The 22,453-nt window shown below is 41.5% G+C and overlaps 1 protein-coding gene and 1 long non-coding RNA gene across 2 annotated transcripts; both read left to right on the top strand.

Annotated features, from left to right (window-relative positions):
- Window positions 1–3,499: 3,499 nt before the first annotated feature.
- On the top strand, window positions 3,500–4,956 carry LOC119086351. The gene is made up of 3 exons (XR_005089616.1): window positions 3,500–3,567; window positions 4,183–4,245; window positions 4,876–4,956. It is a non-coding gene; the product is annotated as an uncharacterized LOC119086351 (long non-coding RNA).
- Window positions 4,957–6,531: 1,575 nt separating this feature from the next.
- On the top strand, window positions 6,532–20,528 carry LOC119086311 (mucin-22-like). Its single transcript, XM_037197279.1, has 6 exons — window positions 6,532–6,610; window positions 6,724–6,873; window positions 9,890–10,069; window positions 10,948–11,013; window positions 11,224–11,298; window positions 14,713–20,528. The coding sequence occupies exons 1-6, from the start codon at window positions 6,532–6,534 to the stop codon at window positions 20,526–20,528; spliced, it is 6,366 nt and encodes a 2,121-aa protein (XP_037053174.1).
- The last annotated feature ends 1,925 nt before the right edge of the window (window positions 20,529–22,453 follow it).

Here is a 22,453-nt window from a genome sequence, read left to right as displayed (position 1 = left end):
TTATAATCTATTATTTTAGAGCACATGGCTTGAGAAGCAGAGCTTTGTGTGAGAAAATCTAGTCCTGGACTACTTGTGTTAATTTTTAACATAACTGTAGAGCAATGTGTACCAGGGCTGTGTTTTTTTTTTTTTAATTTTTTTCACATCTGATAAAAATTAAAATAGTAGCATTTTGGCCATGAATGTTGATGAGAATGTTCAATGGGTTTATTACATTGAGCACAATTTTATTTTTTCTTTCATTTTTCTTTATTAAGAAATTTTCACTCACACCACATCGTATCCACAGGTCCGCCTCCTCCCTTCTCCCACCCCCAGCCCTCTTTCCCAAGCCACCCCACTTCCCCACATCCCCCAAATTGAGGTCTCCCAAGAGAAGTCCACAGAGCCCATCACACTGAGCCTAGGCAGGTCCAAGTCCCTTCCCACTGCACCAAGGCTGTGCAAGGTGTCACACCACAGGCACCAGGTTCTAGAAGCCTGCCCATAGACCAGGGATAGATACCGATCCCCCTGGCTGGGTGCCCCCCAAACAGTTTGAGCCAAACAACCATCTTCTGTATCCAGAGGGCCTAGTTCAGTCCCATGAGGGCTCCACAGCCACCAGTCCACAGTTCATGAACTTCCACTAGTGTAGCCGGTCATCTCTGCACATCCTCCCATCATGATCTCGACATCCCTCGCCTGCAGTATCTCTCCTCTCTCTCATCAATTGGATTCCCAGAGCACAGCCTGGCACCTGGCCATGGATCTCTGTATCTGCCTCCATCTGTCACTGGACAAAGGCTCTATGATGACAGCTAGGTTATTTGTTAGGCTGGTCACTAGAGTAGACCAGGCAGGCCCCCTCTGGACCACTGCCAGCAGACCAAGGTGGGGTCAACCTTGTGGATACCTGAGAGCCTCCCTAGTACCCTGCCTCTTCCTATTTCCATGATGTCCTCATCTATCATGGTATCTTCCTCCTTGCCCTCCCTCTCTGTCCCTGTTCCAGCTTGACCCTCCCATTCCCCTATGTTCTCATCCCCCACTCCTTGCCCTCTGTCCCCCACCCACACACACACCCAGTCCACTCCTGTAGATCTCATCCATTTCTTCACAGGGTCATGTATGTGTCCCTCTGAGTGAGGTAACCCAGACTCAGAAGGACAAACATCGTATGTACTCACTCATAAGTGGGTACTAAATGTGAGGGAAAGGATGACCAGACTGCAACCCACAACTCCAGAGAGACTAGCTAACAGGGAAAGACGCTAGGAGGGACACATGAGCACAATTTTAAATTCCACTTTCTTTTTAATGGGCTTCAGCAGGCCCTACAACACTCCCACCTAGCGGTGAGAAAGGCAGCACACCCAGGGAACCCAGCTCTGCAGTTACCAGTCCATTAGGACCTGCCTATCAATGCCTATGAGAGAAAATTATCACAGGAATGATGTAAGAAACATGCTGAAGGCACACGGGGTTGCAGTTGTGTCCACCATTAATTATATCACCAGAGACAAATGAGCATATGTTGAAACTCCTACTGCCTAGTTTTCAGGGCCAAATGAGAGTAATAGAGAAACTGAAGACCTTTCTTTAGGGTTGAGCAGGACCATGACTGTGAATATAACAAACACCATTAGTGTGAGCACAGCAGGACCATAAGTATGAACACACCATGACCATTATTATTGTGAGCGCGGCAGGACCATAAATGTGAGCATAACATGACCATTAGTGTGAGCACAGCAAGACCATGGGTATGAGTACCATGAGTAGGAGCATGAGGATTAGGAAACATGGCCAAAGACAATTAAGAATGAACTAATGGCATGAAGGGACAATTAAATGTCCTTAGATTGCCTTCCTTTCTGTTTAATGACTAAGCAATGTTTGTCCCACAGGCACAAGTGGAGTAGCAGGTACAGCTACTACTGGATCCACTGCAGGAAGCACATCTGGAAGAACAGGTAATGAGGGACAGGGGAAGGTAAGAGGCAAGGAGAGCTCAGCATCCAGATTCCATCAAAGATAAAAGTCTTCATGGATATTTGTCATTTTTTCCATTGTGTCAAGTGCTAAGAAATGAGAAAAAAAATCAAAAGATGTTTGTTGAGTTCTCAGTAGCCTATGTGATGCTGAAAGTTATAGTAGAAACATAGGGAAGAATTTTGGAAGGCAGAAGTTTCTGTCCAACCAGCAACTTCCAAATACACAGCAGCTGCTTCCCAAGTTACCACACTGAGGCTTATATTAATTATAAATGCTTGGGTTGTAGCTCAGGCTTATTACTAACTAGCTCTTACACTTAATTTAATCCATAATTTTTGTTTGTTTGTTTTTTGAGACAGGGTTTCTCTGTGTAGCTTTGGAGCCTGTCCTGGAACTCACTCTGTAGCCCAGGCTGGCCTCAAACTCACAGAGTTCTGCCTACCTCTGCCTCCCAAGTGCGGGGATTAAAGGCGTGTGCCACCACCGCCCAGCTTCATAATTCTTATCTATGATTAGCCACATGGATTGGTTACTTTTCTTAGTATTGTATTCTCATCTTTGGTCCTCTGTGGCTGCAGGCAGCTCTGACTCTGCCCTTCTCCTTCCCATTATCCTTAGTTTGGTTGCCCTGCCTATATTTCCTGCCTGGCTACTGGCCAATTTGCATTTTATTAAACCAATTCAAGTGACAATCTTTATAGTATACAAGAGGATTATTCCACAGCAGTTTTTATCTTCCCACTTTGCTTCTATTTGTAAAGAATACATATTGTGTTCACAGAAGATATAAACACAATATAATAAGCAGGACAGAAAGGAATTGTGGGAGGTGTGTCAATGACATTATAGTCATGAGGATAGACAAGATCACTCAATGCTGAACTTTGATAAAGTAAAATACTTGCTATTTCTTAAAGGAAAAACATTAAGAGAATAAATTCATAATAAGAATGGTTTGATTTACCAAGATATAGAGTTTTACAATCCAGTTACATTTGGTGAATATTTATCATTTTTAAGACAAAAACAACAGTCTTAATACTCCTTTAATGAAAGTTCATAACTTCACATAATCTTAGTCTAACATTTTTCCACTTGATCAACCTAAGGCTCACCTGGGGCATCATCTGGATCAAGCCCTGGAACAGCAGGTGTCAGCACTCCTGGAGAAGGAAGCTCTGAAGAAACAGGTTCCGGTGAGATACAATAGTCTGGGTGATGGTCCAGCAGCTCCTGTCCATGCCCTACTGAATAGAGAGCTCCTCTATCTTCCTGAGATTTAACTTAATGATAATGCAGTGCTGATAAGTGCTGAGAGGGATCATAAATTTCCATTTTAATTTCATGAATTCTAAAATATTCCCAGCAAAACCACACACACATACACAAACCCCCCCCCCCAAAAAAAACAAACAAAAACAAAACAAAACAAACAAACAAACAAAAAACCAAAAAAAAAAAAATTCAGGTCCTCAACTTCCAAATTGTTCTTCCTTATAGAAACCACAAACATTTCTGGAGGCTCCACCACTGTCAGTCCTGAAACATCAACTAGACCAATGATGACTTCTGCTAGGAGCAGTCCAGGTAAATGAGACAGAGAGAGAGATGTCTGACTTGAGTGTGTGCATGGAGACCATTTTCTGTATGTGGTGACTGGTACACAATCGAAAGGAGTAGTAGGAAATTGACTCTGTAGGGGCTACTACATTAAAGGCTGTAATGACAGATGTGGAATAGATCATATTTCTGTAACTAGCCACAGTGTTTTGAAAACCCTTTACAACTTGTAAGGCTTTGGCTATTGTAAAGGGAATATGACTTGATAGGAGAATCACTCGTGATTGTTTTGGAATATAAATAGAGGGGCTTTCAGACTCATTGAGCTTGTATCTGTATTAGAAAGTGTTTTAAAGTGTCGATACATTCCAGTGTACATCCTCATTTCATTAGCAGTGAGTTTGTCTTAGGGACATTAATTACATAAATAAACAGCAAAATTAAGTGCATCCCATAAATATTAGATCGTACACAATTATTCTAAAAAACTGCATATATTTTATGATCAAATGTTGGAAATGCTGAATTGGAAATGAGGAAGTGAAAAAAAGAATATATGAAAGAGATGTGAAATCAGAGAGCAGCATGAAATGATGAACTTTATCAGCGGTCCTAATGTCCATGTACTGTTTCCTCTGAAAGGGACCCCTGCACCGTCAGCTGGTGAAACAACTGGAGCCTCAGCCCAGCCTGGAGAAGAATCAGGTGAGCAGGTGGTGTTCAGAATTGTGAACTTTCTTGAAGCACAGTTAGCTACATCAAGTGTATGGACATCTGGTTAACCAAGCCCAGGTTCCTAATTGTGTCTCTGTGAAAACAGAGCCGGAACAAAACAACTAATGTATTTGAGACTACCATAGTAGAATATGAGTTTAGGGAACTCAGGTCTGACTTTTACTGTATTCATCTATTATATTCTCTCGAGGATTAATAATAAGAAAACTTAATTGTTAACCAGGCTCACCCAAACTTTAAATAAGTATTCCCTTGATGTTTTCTTGGGCTCTATTGAAACTTTCAGCTCAGCTGAAAGTGCAGGAACCACAGTAAACCTAAACCCCAACTTCACAAGTCCTGGGCTCGCAGATGGTAAACAGTTGTAAATGAGAATTCTGGCCCAAGTGTTTTTAAAGGAATTCTTAACAGACTTTTTTTTTTTTCTATAATACGATCCAGGCTTAATTATTCCTTGTATTTAAATGAGTCATAGTATCTTTAATCTTTCATAGTTGCTTTATCATATCCAGTTACAATTTTATGTTCCTCATTCCTTCAGTGTTGATGATGCTGATACAGATTTTTAGGCAGCTAATTATTTTGCCTGTATCTTACCAGCAACAACTCAAGTTTCTACAGGTGTAACCAAAACAACAGACAAAGATAAAGGAAATGCCAATGACCTACCATTCAGAGGAGGTAAGATCACATAATCAGTCAATAGGAATAGTGTAAAAATATGTTAAAATGATGATATTGTTACTTGGCACGTCAGGGTTTCCCTGTTAACCTCACACATGTACCTTGTAAGTTAGTAAACATTAGTGGCTAGGTGATGACATTTCTGTGATCATTGAGATATTATTAAATTTACAAGATGCAAAAGTGCATTAGAACTTCCCTATTCTTTGATCTGTAGGTAAAAGCTGAAACCAACAAAAGATAAACAAAATGTGTTTATCCTTGTGAATGTAGTCTATTGAGAGTCTTTAACTAAAAGTTATGACTTAGAGAATTTGTAGGACAATATTCATTAATGAGATGACTTGTTGAAAACAGAACTTACAGAGTGTCTTAATTAGGATTCACTATTACTGTGATGAAGTACCATGGCCAAGGCAACTTCTAAAATGAAACATCTAGTGGGAGCCTTGCTTACAGTTTCCGAGTGTTAGTCTATGACCACCATGGCAGGGACCACAGCAGCAGTCATGAAGTCATAGCTCTGGAGCAGTAAGTGAGAGCTTCTGTCCTGCTCTGTGGGCAGAAAGTAGAGAAAGAGCTAGACTGGGCCTGACTTGGGCTTTGCAAACCTAAAAGCCCAACCCCAGTGACACACATCCTCCAACAAAGCCACATCTCCTATCAAGGCCACAAATCCTCTAACAAGGCCGTAGCTCCTAATCCTTTCAAAGCGGTTCTATGAAAAGGGTAACAAGCATATAAATTTTGAGGCTATGGGGCCCATTCTCACTCAAACTATTACACATAGGAACACAGTTCAAATGAATAAATAATTTAGTATCCTTTAACTTATTTTTTACAAGACAGGGTTTCTCTGTGTAGCCCTGGCTGTCCTGGACTCCCTCCGTAGACCAGACTACCCTAGAACTCATGGAGATCTGCCTGCCTCAGCCTCCTGAGTGCAGTGCCACCACCGCCCAGCAACTGATTGTAATTTCAAAATGATATTCATAAACCCACATTTCCTGAAGTCTGAATCAGGATACTAGGACCTTATGGAAAACCCAGTCCCTTGGGCCCTTTGTGTATCATACACTGTCACTGGTGATGAGGAGCAGATGTGAGTTTTGCTTCTTTGCTGACAGCAATTCCACACTGCTTCTTACAGGAGTGATGTACTAAGGCCTGAAACTGAGCTCATACTCATGGGAACACATTCAAATGACACAGTGGGGTGGTATTTCTCTGTTGAAAAAGGCTTAGGCTTTTATTGATTCTCTTTAAATATTTTGCTTTTCTACTTACATTGACCACAATTTTAAAACATAAATCTATCACAGCTTGAGATTGTTATATTAGCTATTGTCTCATGTATGTAATGCGTTCAGCTGGATCTAGATGCCAGAGCCTGACTTGTGAATGTGATCTTAACCAGTTTAGTGACCTGGAGTATGCCCCTGAACCACATCCAAACACATGCAAAGAACAATAAGTGCAGTTGGAGTAGATCTAAACAGTATGGAAATTTGATTTTTGTCTAGGGCATTCTCAGTTGCTGTTTTCTCATTAGTAGGTGAAGGAGGGCCCACTATGTCAATGATTATTACAAGAGGAGCAGCCAGCACACCCAGGGAACAAGGCACTGCAGCTACCACCCTAGGAACCTCAGGTAACTTCAAACATGCACTCAAGTGTCTAAGATATGCCCAACCAGGAAAACATGAAGGCTGTTGTGAACACGGTAGAAGAGCAGATCACTGAAAGTGTGATTGCGTTTCCCAGAATCCTCTTCAACGAAGCAGTGCATTAGAATCCAGTGTTCTTCTTTGCCAGGTTCAACAGAGGGATCTCTGGGAACCTCCACAGTAGCAGGCAAAGGAAGCTCCCCCGGAACACCAGGCACTGTGGCCTCCAGCTCTGTCACACCATCAGGTCAGAGAAGGGGTTGGTTCTCTCCCTGCTCTGCTACCCCTTCCTTTCTCTGCCTCTTTTTCTCCATTCACCCCTTTTCTACTTTACTCCATTGTCTTCCCCATCCCTTTCCCTAAAGACAGCTTTTCCTAGTCTTGTTTACCATTTTCTTGATTTTGGGCCTTTACTCACATTTGCTCCCATCTGGATACATTTATTTCACAGCTGGAGGCTAAGAGCCACACATGAGAGTCACATGTTTATCCTTCTGAGTCTAGGTTACCTCACTTTATATGCTTTCATTTTGTCCATATTCTGGCATATTTCATAATCCTGTTTTTCAAATGTATCATATTTTTATTATCAGCTCGTCTGTTGATAGACATCTAGACTGATTCTTTTTCCTTGCTATTGTAAAAAAGAGCAATATTGCACAGATGTACATATGCCTCTGTAGTAGGATATACAGTCCTTTGGGTATCGGCCCAGAGCTCACTTTTAGATAAGGGGTTTTATTAGTTGAAGTTAAAAGTAACAGATTTATCATATTTTTGAAAAGATCATATTACCAGTGTATTACAAGGCTAGTCTATATATCTTAAGTAACATCTCAGCACCCAGGAAAGTGCCATGTAGTTTTAGGGCTATGTTTAATTTCAGAGACCTCAATGTTATATATATATATATATATGGTGTTGGGAAAGCAGAAGTGAAAATAGTCTCTAAACTTAGAATCTGTTTCTGCAAAGTGGAAAACAATAAAAACTAGCCTGTTGAATATTAAAGCAGGGTAAGATGCATATCAGTGTGCTAAAGAACCTGCAGCCAAGCAGGTACAATCCATTGCATTCATGTTCGCAGTATAATCCATAACAGGCCTCAAGTGAGAGATCTTAACAGCATCATTTGTTTAAAAACAGGTCATGCTAATTTCACCTTTGGAAAGAATGCATGTGGATGAAGTGTTCATAAATGACTCTGTGGAAAACTTTTCTTATTTCAGCTCTTAAATACTGTGTTTCTGTTTCAATGTTTAATTATCTGGCTAAATTTTTCCTTATGCCAGAAATACTCTTCCCAAAAGTATGAAGTAATTTAGTGACACCATCAGCTTAAGCCTGAATGTGTACTTGTGCTCACAGAAGAGCAGCATAAAAGTTCAAGGCACTAATGGGGTTTTATTTCATAAAGATGGGATATTGATGGTTACAGAAACTAGAATATGCAGGTATTTCTATTAGTCACAGAGAGGGATGCATAGTCCATACCTGGAGAACTTAGAAAGGACAGAGTAGATTCCAGAGACTGGGAAGGATGCCCTGAGGAAACAGTACAAAGACTCCTCACAATAGAGGTGAGATGCCAGCAAGGACATCAAAAGAGGGACAGATCAGGAGATCCCATCCCTGGCAGAGCATCAAGAAGAGTTCAGAGCCAGGAGGAAACAGTCCCTTCTCAGAAGAAAAACACTAGGAGACTATCAGAGATCATCAGGTGGGAGCATTCATGGAGTCGGAGGAAGGAGGGTGGGAGGGCTCACAGAATGGTAACTGAGCATCTATGGAGAATACTGGCCTTAGCTAGAGAAGAGGGAGCTAGTTTGGAATGTGGAAGAATCCCTGTGCATCCTGGGTATCAAAGGAAATAAAGAAGCATGGGAAAACAAGGTTGTATTCTTGGAAGATAGTAGTTAGCAGTCAGAAGTCAGATGTAGGAGAAGGCCCACTTTAAAAAAAAATCCCTTTTCTGTAAGAACATAAGAGGGAGCTCTTGGTCTGGGAAACATGGGGCAGAGCATAAGCCCATGTGCTGCAGCATAGATCTCCTATTACTATGCCACCACAAAAACCCAATCCCCAAAAGGGGAAAAGTGAACTCCAATGTCTGCACAAAATCTTTGTGCAGTTATTCCTTTCTGTAAATTAAAAATTTAAGTATTCGCAAGCAAGTTGTGAAAAAAATTATCAAACAATACAAAAATGCAACATTAGCAGTGATTTTAAATTAAAAATAAGTAAAGATATAAAGAGATGTAAAATGTAAATTTGGAAACTTACAGTAAAAATATATGAATAGCAGAAATATCAAAAAACAATTGATGAAAAGTAAGGAGGCAGATCAAGAGAAACAAAAATTATTTCAGATATGAAGGATAAATAACAAGTGGTCCAACAAGAAATAAAAAAGACTAAAAATATGGAAAAAGGATTTGGGGGAGGGGATGGGACTGAGTGAAAAGAGGCCTCCCACCCAAACACTGAAGTACTATTAATTGAATTTAATTTTTTCAATGTCTCATACACATAACAACAATTAATGAAAAAAGAAGTAAGAAATTTGAAAGAACAGGGAGGGACATATGGGAATGTTTGAATGAAGGAAAAGGAAAAAGGAAACAATAAAATATCAAAAATAAAAGAAAAACACGTTGATAGATTACAGACAAAATAAAAAAGATGAAAATTGGATAAATGTTGCTAGGTAACGGGCGGTAAGTGGCCAAATGAGTCATTAAGAGTTCAGGAATGAAATAAAAGAAAGGTAACTCTGCTAAGGGTGAAAAATGAGCCTTCAGGAAGAAGATACTTGAAAATTTCTATTAATTAAGTGAAAGTGTTCTCAATATTAGGGAGCTCAGTGATAAAATTCATAACAGTAATTGGCCTGAGACCAGCAGAGACAGCAGTTTTCCCCAGAGAGGCTCAAAAGCCATTGGATTACCATTGTCTCACAGAGAACAAAAACACCAAAGACAGGAGGAATGAATGATTCCTTCCTTAACATTACGTAGATGCCTCAGCCATCCACTCAACATCTTAGTACAGAATCACCAGGCGCACTCCCTGGTTGAAGGCAGGGAGGTGACAATGTCAGGCACATCACACAACCATTCAACACTTCTACAATCTGCCATGAGCTGGAATAGGTAAGATTTGGAAGCGTGGGGTTTGAAACAGATGATCAGATTCACACACCTCCAAAAACGTAAGTTCAAACCAGACTGAACTGTCATTTTTTCACTTTTTGGAATTGGCAGAAATCCAAAAGTTTGACAATAGTGCTCTTGACAGGTCGGGGAAGAAACAGTTGGTGCTTTGTGTCTGGCAGGTGGGCGCTCACCATGAGACACCCCATGGAGGCCAGCCAGACAAAGGGAACAGAACTACAATCATTTACCCTTTGGCCCAGAAGCCCTGCGTTCCTACTCTAGGATGCAGTTCGGGAGAAATGGCATATACAGACGCTGCTCATGCTGGTGGTGTTTGTTTGTTTTTGTTTTTTGTTTTTAAACAGAAGCAGATCAGAAAAAAAAAAAAAAAAAAAAAAAAAAAGCTATCTTCAGTAAAAGAGGATGGGGCCGGGGTGGGGGTGAAATCTGCTGCAGACTTTCACCATGCCAAGGTGGCGAAGGGGAGCGGGGGAGGTGCTGATGTAAAGATCTGTTTCTGAATCTCATCAGGGAGGAAGCAGAAACAGAGCTCCCATGTAATCTACAGCCTCATTTTAAAAAGAGGGGTGGGTGTGCATGTGCGCATATGTTACTCATGCACCGGCATGATAGCCTCGTGTGTGCAAATGTGCTTACAGAAACCAGGAGATAGCAGAAAGGGAATGGGAGGCGCTGAATTCTCACAGTGTTCCGTGAAGTTTCTTGTCATGACAAGTTATCCTTTTTTATCCCCATCCCCACAGTTGTCCCAGAGATTGAAACTGTACACAAGCCTATTTGCAGCCCACACCCCAGCCTTTCAGTGTTTCAAACAGCCTTGAGGTTTCTACTAGGAAATGGGGGGCGGGGGTTGCATTTTAATAGGCTTAGCTCGTGACTCTTAGACACATTTGGGATTAAGGCTAATTGTTGATGACTAGGAATTATTACCATGCACCATTTTGGAGCAGAGAATACAGTCAGGACTTTGGATGAAGAATGTTGGCCTGGTGGTTGGGTGAAGTTAAGCAAAACTGCAGTATTCCAGTTAAAACAAAAGGAAATGGGACTTAAGTGGCAAAACTGGTCATGGGAGCATCATGAGTCCGACAGCTTATTTTAGTTGAGCATGATTATATTACTTTACCTGCTCTCTCTTCTTTTAGCAGGGACCACTGAAATCTCAGGCAAATCAAGTGTAGCAACAGGAGGAACCACCACCCTGCCAGGCAGTGAGTTTGCATTGGGATTCAGTAAAGGGTCGGATAATCTCAGCAGTCTATCCATTCCAATCAGTTGTATTGATCACAAGCAAAGCCACTGGACTATTTGGAAAGGGGGTGGGTACCGGGTGGGAGCAGAAAAGAATATTTAGCAATTGTCTTCATTTCCCAGAAACTGTAGAAGGTGATCTAATCCCAGCTTTTTTGAATGTTGGTCAGGTGGAGCTACCAAGGGACAAGACAGCACAGGCAGAGCTTCCGTAACTGAGACCACCAGCTCTGAACACCCAACAGGTAGGCAGAGCATATCAAGCTGTCCCTACAACGTCCAACACAAAGACCCTCAGGTATTTACAAGTCTGAGATTATTTTTAAAGGATCCAATTGAAAGAGAAGGATTGAGGTAAATGATTTAAAACTTATAATATTGCCATTTTAGTTTCACTGGGAATTTTGGCCTACAGAGCATTTGTTGACATCAGAGATCGTAGGCCAAAATTGGATATAAGAAGGACTTTGCAAATAATTCAATTATAAAATACTCAAACAACCAACTCAATGTTGGAGGCATTTTATTTATTGAGAAATTGCTATTATATTTATTTTTGGAGAAATATGGACCTTTTAGAAGAAATATATATAAACCATGCAAGGGTTATTGTTACCTCTTACTAAGCAGGGCTTACATGATATAATACTTTTGTTTCTGGAGCTGAGGAAATAGTCTAAAAATAAATGAATTGATTGGTCAATGTTTTTTAACAGGTAAGAAAAACTTTGAAAAAAATGACTAGTAGACTAGTGTTCACTCGTCTTTGTTTTTTACTAGATAGAGTGAATAGAACTTAATTGACAGAATAAAAACATAAAAATGGTTTAACTTTTGGATTAAGCATTTGTGAATCATCTAAATCCAATTAACACAAATGAGAATTATAAAGGATATACAAAGTATAAAATGCACAAATATTTTCCTACATATTAACTTACCTGAATCACCTATCCTATGAAATTTTAATTATATTAGTAGCTATTATACTTTATGTGTGTAAAATGAGAGTATTTACTCCAAAAAACTGAAGAATTATGGTAGGGGTCCAGGTGGGATGAGGTTTGACTCTTTTTTGACTCATCTATTACTAGATAGGATACCAATATTGTAGATTTCTGTCAAAACTAGCAAAAGATGATTTGTCTTCTGGCTTCCTTCCTTCCTTCCTTCCTTCCTTCCTTCCTTCCTTCCTTCCTTCCTTCCTCCCTTCCTTTCTTCCCTCCCTCCCTCCCTCCCTCTCTTCCTCTCCCTTCTTCCTTCTCTCTCTCTCCCTCTCTCTTTCTTTTCTTATAATAGTGTTTCCAAATTCTAGGTTAGTTTTTACTATAGGCACTTGAATGCCTGGTGGACCAGTAGTAATTCAGTAAATGAATATGGACTTCCAGTTTGCTTAAGGATAAATGCTATATTCTGATGTGTGAAGCAAAATAACACTGTGTGATTTTAAGAAAGAAAAAAAAACAACCTTCTGGAGAGACTAGAAATGTGGGAAAAGAGTAGGCTACTTTCTGTTATATCCAGTAGAATTCTGCTGAAGATCTCTACAAGTCTATACACGCCAGTCTATGAATGAATATTTCTGAAAACCCTAAATTTTTGTTCTTGTCTGCTCTTTCCATGGGATTCTTGATGTTAGAACTATAACACTACAGAATTCCAGGTGATGCCAGGGTTGTTAGAAATTGAATTCCATTAGACATAGGCCAGAGCGAGGTGGGGACATTGGAGGCAGCAGGTGATCATATAGAAGAGAAGAGCCAGAGGACAAAGATAGAAATAATTTTGATAGGGATGAGAATGTGAGCCACAGATGATGGGGGGAACTGAACCTTGTAAGTCACTCCGTGTCAAAGGACAATGCAGCTGGAGGTAGAGTGGTACCTTAATCAATCAGGATTCTATTTCAAATTTCTTCAGCAAAAATAAAAGCAAGGTTCTAAAGCGGATGTTCCAAGCACATGCCTTTAGTGCCAGAATTTGGGAGGGATAGGAAGGCAGATATCTGTCAGTTCAGCCTGGTCTACATATCTGATTTTGAGATGGCCAGAGAGATGGCATATAAACCCTTGTAGCTCCCCCATCCCACAGAAAAGGGTCAAAGTACCAGAGGTAGTGCTGAATAGTGGGTGGTTACCAAATATGTCTGCAGGAAATGCAGGTGTTACCTAGGCTGATGGGTAGGCTTCTACATATTGAGTTGAGAGATTTTCCTATGGCAGTCAGCTGGTTGAGGTGGTTACATGATCTATGGAAACTACATCAAGACTAGGAAACATCTGAAGACATTTTAAGTGGAAACTTCCCATACATGTCCCCAGCCTTGACTTGTCAGTAACGTGGCATTCATAGACCACTGTTGCCTTGATGTCTCTACTTGACTGTCTAATAGGCATGACCCAAACAGAACTGACTTCTCTCCATACCTATGCTGTTTTTTCTCCCGGTGTTTCATGTGTTAGTCAGAGGTCCCATTTCTGACAAGGTTTTGGGCAAAATTCTCAGCTCAGCTTGATGCCTCATTTCCTTTTCTCCATAATTCTCACATTTCAGCATGATCTAGTCCCATTACATCCCAAAGGCATGCTGCACTCATCCACTGCTCTCAGGTTCCTCTTTCCCCACGCTAGCCTCATCTGTTCATTTGTTCTCGGATCTTCTAAGCTCATCTCAGAATCGTTACTCCTGCTGCTATATACATCACTCACCATGTGTTTTCCACACAGAGGAGGCGGGAATTTTGAAGGTATATAAATCAGATGCTTAAAATTATATCCCACTACATTATAGAAAAGTCTTCAGTATATCTCAGATGATTCATAAGACTCTGTCCTATCTTGTATTTCTGGTATCACACCCTAATGTTCTTATTCTCACTTTCCATGGTTTGGCTTAATGTCTACTTCTACATTTCTAACATGGGTAGCACCCACACAAGCCCTTCCATTTGTCTATTATGACATTTCCTCTTCTATCATATTTTAAAAGAAATGCCTCTTAGACTATTTGTGAACAAGGGCTTTTAAATAGAGTGTCTCCCAGGGATGGTGTAGGGAGAGAGAGAGAGAGAGAGAGAGAGAGAGAGAGAGAGAGAGAGAGAGAGAGAGAACATTTTATATATATATATATATATATATATATATATATATATATATATATATATACTCACCAAGTATATATATATACTCACCAAGCCTACACAAGGCTCTAGGTTACATCTTCAGTACCCAAATAATTAATTAATAAAATTTCCTGGTAAATGAGGAATGCATTATATTCTGGTAGGACAGATTAAGTAACTTCCGGTTAAAGCATCCATTCTCAACCTGTGGGTCACAGCCCCCTTGAGGGCCTCATATCAGATATTTGCATTATCATAAATAACAGTAAATTTACAATTATGAAATAGCAAGAAAGTAATTTTATAGTTGAAGGTCACCACATGAGGTGTATTAAAGGATCACAGCATTAGGAAGGTAGAAAAACACTTTGTTAAAGTATCAGAAAGAACTTCCACAGTATCAAAAAGAAAAAAAAATGTGATGTCTTGAGAAGTGAAAAAGATATGCAAAAATGAAAAAGAAAATAGCATTGATTCAGACTACCAGAAGACCCAAAAGATGTTTATTTATTTCATTTTTCTTATTTCTTTTTACCAGGAGCAGCCAGCTTGACAGTAAGTTCTGGACAATCATTAGGAGAGACACAAATGACCACAGTGCTATCTACCATAGTTTCAGATCCAACTAGAATGTCCTTTAGCCCTCCAATGACAACTGGACCTTTATCACCGCATGGAGAACAAACAAGTACAGAAACTGTTACTGGAACTGGAACAACTGGTGGGTCAATGACAAATACAGAGAGATCTGCACAATCAGCAACAACTGGACCAGCATCTCAAGCACCAGAAACAACTAAGGTATCTGTCACCGGCACAGAGTCAACTGCCCCATTAACTGGAGGAACCATGACAAAGGCAACATCAGTTGGAGAAACAACAATAACAACATCATCATCTAAAGAGGCAGTGACATCTGGACAAACAGCTGGACCCACAGCAACAAATAGTCCATCAGTCTCAGTGTCAGGAACTACAGAGACAAAGGATAAATTAGCTATGACATCAGGCCAAACACCTAGGGTTACTTTAACATCTATCAAGTCACCTGAAGTGAGTAAGGCATCCACACAATCAGTTGGGAGCACAGTGCTATCTACTGTAGTTTCAAATCCAACTAGAATATCCTCTCACCCTACAGCAACAACTGCAATATCATCAGCAGAAATGCAACAAACAAGTACAGAAACTGTAACTGGAACAGGAACAACTGGTGTGTCTACTGTAGTTACAGAAAGATCTGAACAATCTCTTGCACAGTCAGCAACATCTGGACCATCAACTCCAGCAGTAGAAACTACTAAGGTATCAGAAACTGCCAAAGCGTCAACCGGCCCATCAACTGGAGGAACTTCGACAAAGGCAACATCAGCTGGAGAAACAGCAACAACTACATCACCAACTAGAGAGGCAGTGACATCTGGACAAACAGCTGGGCCCACAGCAGCAAATAGTCCATCAGTTTCAATGTCAGGCAGTACGGTGGCAAATGGTCCTGTGACTGTGACATCTGTCAAGACTCCTACTTTAACATCTGGCCAGTCACCTGAAGTGAAGGAGATATCCACACCATCAGCTGAGAGCACAGTGCTATCTACTGTAGTTTTAGATGCAACTAGAATATCCTCTCACCCTACCATAACAACTGGACATTCATCAGCACAAAGACAACAAACAAGTACAGAAACTGTTACTGAAACAGGAACAACTGGTGTGTCTACTGTAGTTACAGAAAGACCTGCACAATCTCTTGCACAGTCAGCAACAACTGGACCAGCATCTCAATCACCAGAAACAACTATGGTATCAGCAACTGCCGCAGAGTCAACTGCACCATCAACTGGAGGAACCTTGACAAAGGCAACATCAGTTGAAGAAACTACAACATCTACATCACTACCTAGAGAGGCAGTGACATCTGGACAAACAGCTGGACCCACAGCAACAAACAGTCCATCAGTCTCAGTGTCAGGAAACACAGTGACAAATAGTAAATTGGCTGTGACATCTGCTCTGACAACCAGTGTGACTGTAACTTCTAGGCAATCACCTGAAGTGAGTAAGACATCCACACAATCAGCTGGGAGCACAGTGCTATCTACTGTAGTTTCAAATCCAACTAGAATATCCTCTCACACTATGACAACAACTGGACCTTCATTAGCAGAAATACAACAAACAAGTACAGAAACTGTTACTGGAACAGGAAAAACTGGTGTGTCTACTACAGTTACAGAGAGATCTACACAATCTCTTGCACAGTCAGCAACAACTGTAACATCATCTCAAGCACCAGAAACAACTAAGCTATCAGTCACTGGCACAGAGTCGAATGTCCCATCAACTGGAGGCACCATGACAAATGCAATATCAGTTGAATATCCAACAACTACATTGCCACCTAGAGAGGCAGTGACATCTGGACAAACAGGGTCTACAGCAGCAACTAGTCTATCAATTTCAGTGTCGGGAAGTACGGGGACAAATGGTCCTGTGACTGTGACATCTGGCCAGACTTCCAGGGTTACTTTAACATCTGGCCAGTCACCTAAAGTGAGGGAGACATCCACACAATCCACTGGGAGCACAGTGCTATCTACTGTAGTTTCAGATGCAACTAGAATATCCTCGCACCCAACAACAACAACTGGACCTTTATCAGCAGAAGGACAACAAACAAGTACAGAAACTATTACTGAAACAGGAACAACTGGTGTGCCAACTACAATTACAGAGAGACCTGAAAAATCCATTACACAATCAGCAACATCTGGACCCTCATCTCAAGCACCAGAAACAACTAAGGTATCTGTCACTGGCACAGATTCAACTACTGGCCCATCAACTAGAGGAACCTTGACAAAGGCAACATCAATTGAAGAAACAAGAACTACATCACCACCTAGAGAGGCAGTGACATCTGGAAAAACAGCTGGACCCACAGCAACAACAAGTCCCTCAGTTTCAGCATCAGGAAGTACAGTGACAAATGGTTCTGTGACTGTGACATCTGCTCAGACAACCAGTGTGACTCTAACTTCTAGGCAATCACCTGAAGTGAGGGAAACATCCACACAATCAGCTGGGAACACAGTGCTATCTACTGTAGTTTCAGATGCAACTAGAATATCCTCTCATCTTACAACAACAACTGCAATATCATCAGCAAAAGGACAACAAACAAGTACAGAAACTGTTACTGGAACAGGAACAACTGGTGTTTCAACTACAATTACTGAGAGACCTGTACAATCTCTTGCACAATCACCAACATCTGGAACATCATCTCAAGCACCAGAAACAACTAAGGTATCAGGGACTGGCACAGAGTCCACTGCCCCATTAACTGGAGGCCCGATGTCAAAGGCAACATCAGTTGAAGAAACAACAACTGCTTCACCACCTATAGAGGCAGTGACATCTGGACAAACAGCTGGACCCACAGCAGCAACTAGTCCGTCAGTTTCAGTGTCAGGAAGTACAGTGGCAAATGGTCCTGTGACTGTGACATCTGCTGAGACAACCAGTGTGACTCTAACTTCTAGGCAATCACCTGAAGTGAGGGAGACATCCACACAATCAGCTGGGAGCACAGTGCTATCTACTATAGTTACAAATCCAACTAGAATATCCTCTCATCCTACAACAACAACTGCAATATCATCAGCAAAAGGACAACAAACAAGTACAGAAACTGTTACTGGAACAGGAACAACTGGTGTTTCAACTACAATTACCGAGAGACCTGTACAATCTCTTGCACAATCACCAACATCTGGAACATCATCTCAAGCACCAGAAATCACTAAGGTATCAGTTACTGGCACAGAGTCAACTGGTCCATCAACTGGACACACCATGGAAGAGTCAACATCAATTGGAAAAACAAAAACTACACCACCACCTGGAGAGGCAGTGACATCTGGAAAAACAGCTGGACCCACACCAGCAACTAGTCCATCAGTTTCAGTGTCTCAAAGTATGGTGACAAATGGTAAATTAGGTATCACATCTGGTCAGACATCTAGGGTTACCTTAACATCTGGCCAATCACCTGAAGTAAGGGAGACATCCACACAATCAGCTGGGAGCACAGTGCTATCTACTGTAGTATCACATTCATCTAGAATATCCTCTCACCTTACGACAACAACTGGAACATCATCAACAAAAAGACAACAAACAAGTACAGAAACTGTTACTGGAACAGGAACAACTGGTGTGTCTACTGTAGTTACAGAGAGAACTGCACAATCTCTTGCACAATCACCAACATCTGGACCATCATCTCAAGCACCCAAAACCAATAAGGTATCAATTACTGGCACAGAGTCAACTGCCCCAACAAGTGGAAGCACCATGACAAAGGCAACATCAGTTGAAGAAACAACTACATTACCACCTAGAGAGGCAGTGACATCTGAACAAACAGCTGGACCCACAGCAGCAAATAGTCCCTCAGTTTCAATGTCAGGCAATACAGTGGCAAATGGTCCTGTGTCTGTGACATCTGCTCAGACAACCAGTGTGACTGTAACTTCCAGGCAATCACATGAATTGAGTAAGACATCCACACAATCAGCTGGGAGCACAGTGCTATCTACTGTAGTTTCAAATCCAACTAGAATATCCTCTCACCCTACAACAACAACTGCAATATCGTCAGCAGAAATACAACAAACAAGTACAGAAACTGTTACTGGACCAGGAAAAACTGGTGTGTCAACTACAATTACAGAGAAATCGGCACAATCTCTTACACAATCACCAACATCTGGACCATCATCTCAAGCACCCAAAACCACTAAGGTATCAATTACTGGCACAGAGTCGACTGCCCCAACAAGTGGAAGCACCATGACAAAGACAACTTCAGTTGAAGAAACAACTACATTACCACCTAGAGATGCAGTGACATCTGGACAAACAGCTGGACCCACAGCACCAAATAGTCCCTCAGTTTCAATGTCAGGCAGTACAGTGGCAAATGGTCCTGTGTCTGTGACATCTGCTCAGACAACCAGTGTGACTGTAACTTCTAGGCAATCACATGAATTGAGTAAGACATCCACACAATCAGCTGGGAGCACAGTGCTATCTACTGTAGTTTCAAATCCAACTAGAATATCCTCTCACCCTACAACAACAACTGCAATATCGTCAGCAGAAATACAACAAACAAGTACAGAAACTGTTACTGGACCAGGAAAAACTGGTGTGTCAACTACAATTACAGAGAGATCGGCACAATCTCTTACACAATCACCAACATCTGGACCATCATCTCAAGCACCCAAAACCAATAAGGTATCAATTACTGGCACAGAGTCGACTGCCCCAACAAGTGGAAGCACCATGACAAAGACAACTTCAGTTGAAGAAACAACTGCATTACCACCTAGAGATGCAGTGACATCTGGACAAACAGCTGGACCCACAGCACCAAATAGTCCCTCAGTTTCAATGTCAGGCAGTACAGTGGCAAATGGTCCTGTGTCTGTGACATCTGCTCAGACAACCAGTGTGACTGTAACTTCTAGGCAATCACATGAATTGAGTAAGACATCCACACAATCAGCTGGGAGCACAGTGCTATCTACTGTAGTTTCAAATCCAACTAGAATATCCTCTCACCCTACAACAACAACTGCAATATCGTCAGCAGAAATACAACAAAAAAGTACAGAAACTGTTACTGGACCAGGAAAAACTGGTGTGTCAACTACAATTACAGAGAGATCGGCACAATCTCTTACACAATCACCAACATCTGGACCATCATCTCAAGCACCCAAAACCACTAAGGTATCAATTACTGGCACAGAATCGACTGCCCCAACAAGTGGAAGCACCATGACAAAGACAACTTCAGTTGAAGAAACAACTGCATTACCACCTAGAGATGCAGTGACATCTGGACAAACAGCTGGACCCACAGCAGCAAATAGTCCCTCAGTTTCAATGTCAGGCAGTACAGTGGCAAATGGTCCTGTGACTGTGACATCTGCTCAGACAACCAGTGTGACTGTAACTTCTAGGCAATCACATGAATTGAGTAAGACATCCACACAATCAGCTGGGAGCACAGTGCTATCTACTGTAGTTTCAAATCCAACTAGAATATCCTCTCACCCTACAACAACAACTGCAATATCGTCAGCAGAAATACAACAAACAAGTACAGAAACTGTTACTGGACCAGGAAAAACTGGTGTGTCAACTACAATTACAGAGAGATCGGCACAATCTCTTACACAATCACCAACATCTGGACCATCATCTCAAGCACCCAAACCACTAAGGTATCAATTACTGGCACAGAGTCCACTGCCCCAACAAGTGGAAGCACCATGACAAAGACAACTTCAGTTGAAGAAACAACTGCATTACCACCTAGAGATGCAGTGACATCTGGACAAACAGCTGGACCCACAGCAGCAAATAGTCCCTCAGTTTCAATGTCAGGCAATACAGTGGCAAATGGTCCTGTGTCTGTGACATCTGCTCAGACAACCAGTGTGACTGTAACTTCTAGGCAATCACATGAATTGAGTAAGACATCCACACAATCAGCTGGGAGCACAGTGCTATCTACTGTAGTTTCAAATCCAACTAGAATATCCTCTCACCCTACAACAACAACTGCAATATCGTCAGCAGAAATGCAACAAACAAGTACAGAAACTGTTACTGGAACAGGAACAACTGGTGTGTCAATTACAATTACAGAGAGATCAGCACAATCTCTTACACAATCACCAACATCTGGACCATCATCTCAAGCACCCAAAACCACTAAGGTATCAATTACTGGCACAGAGTCGACTGCCCCAACAAGTGGAAGCACCATGACAAAGACAACTTCAGTTGAAGAAACAACTACATTACCACCTAGAGATGCAGTGACATCTGGACAAACAGCTGGACCCACAGCACCAAATAGTCCCTCAGTTTCAATGTCAGGCAGTACAGTGGCAAATGGTCCTGTGACTGTGACATCTGCTCAGACAACCAGTGTGACTGTAACTTCTAGGCAATCACATGAATTGAGTAAGACATCCACACAATCAGCTGGGAGCACAGTGCTATCTACTGTAGTTTCAAATCCAACTAGAATATCCTCTCACCCTACAACAACAACTGCAATATCGTCAGCAGAAATACAACAAACAAGTACAGAAACTGTTACTGACCAGGAAAAACTGGTGTGTCAACTACAATTACAGAGAGATCGGCACAATCTCTTACACAATCACCAACATCTGGACCATCATCTCAAGCACCCAAAACCACTAAGGTATCAATTACTGGCACAGAGTCCACTGCCCCAACAAGTGGAAGCACCATGACAAAGACAACTTCAGTTGAAGAAACAACTGCATTACCACCTAGAGATGCAGTGACATCTGGACAAACAGCTGGACCCACAGCAGCAAATAGTCCCTCAGTTTCAATGTCAGGCAATACAGTGGCAAATGGTCCTGTGTCTGTGACATCTGCTCAGACAACCAGTGTGACTGTAACTTCTAGGCAATCACATGAATTGAGTAAGACATCCACACAATCAGCTGGGAGCACAGTGCTATCTACTGTAGTTTCAAATCCAACTAGAATATCCTCTCACCCTACAACAACAACTGCAATATCGTCAGCAGAAATGCAACAAACAAGTACAGAAACTGTTACTGGAACAGGAACAACTGGTGTGTCAATTACAATTACAGAGAGATCAGCACAATCTCTTACACAATCACCAACATCTGGACCATCATCTCAAGCACCCAAAACCACTAAGGTATCAATTACTGGCACAGAGTCGACTGCCCCAACAAGTGGAAGCACCATGACAAAGACAACTTCAGTTGAAGAAACAACTGCATTACCACCTAGAGATGCAGTGACATCTGGACAAACAGCTGGACCCACAGCAGCAAATAGTCCCTCAGTTTCAATGTCAGGCAGTACAGTGGCAAATGGTCCTGTGACTGTGACATCTGCTCAGACAACCAGTGTGACTGTAACTTCTAGGCAATCACATGAATTGAGTAAGACATCCACACAATCAGCTGGGAGCACAGTGCTATCTACTGTAGTTTCAAATCCAACTAGAATATCCTCTCACCCTACAACAACAACTGCAATATCGTCAGCAGAAATGCAACAAACAAGTACAGAAACTGTTACTGGAACAGGAACAACTGGTGTGTCAATTACAATTACAGAGAGATCAGCACAATCTCTTACACAATCACCAACATCTGGACCATCATCTCAAGCAC

The sequence above is a fragment of the Peromyscus leucopus genome, chromosome 20 (genome assembly GCF_004664715.2).
Source record: "Peromyscus leucopus breed LL Stock chromosome 20, UCI_PerLeu_2.1, whole genome shotgun sequence".
Taxonomy (NCBI): Eukaryota; Metazoa; Chordata; class Mammalia; order Rodentia; family Cricetidae; genus Peromyscus; species Peromyscus leucopus.
Note: the sequence above shows the minus strand (reverse complement) of the source record. Positions and strands in the feature narration are given on the sequence as shown.

Bases quoted from the DNA above. Each gene is read 5' to 3' on its own strand.
- LOC119086311 (XM_037197279.1), top strand. From the start codon at position 6,532: ATGTCAATGATTATTACAAGAGGAGCAGCCAGCACACCCAGGGAACAA. The intron at 6,611-6,723 runs GTAACTTCAAAC...TGCGTTTCCCAG, and splicing joins TACCACCCTAGGAACCTCAG to AATCCTCTTCAACGAAGCAG. The intron at 10,070-10,947 runs GTTCGGGAGAAA...CTCTTCTTTTAG, and splicing joins CGTTCCTACTCTAGGATGCA to CAGGGACCACTGAAATCTCA.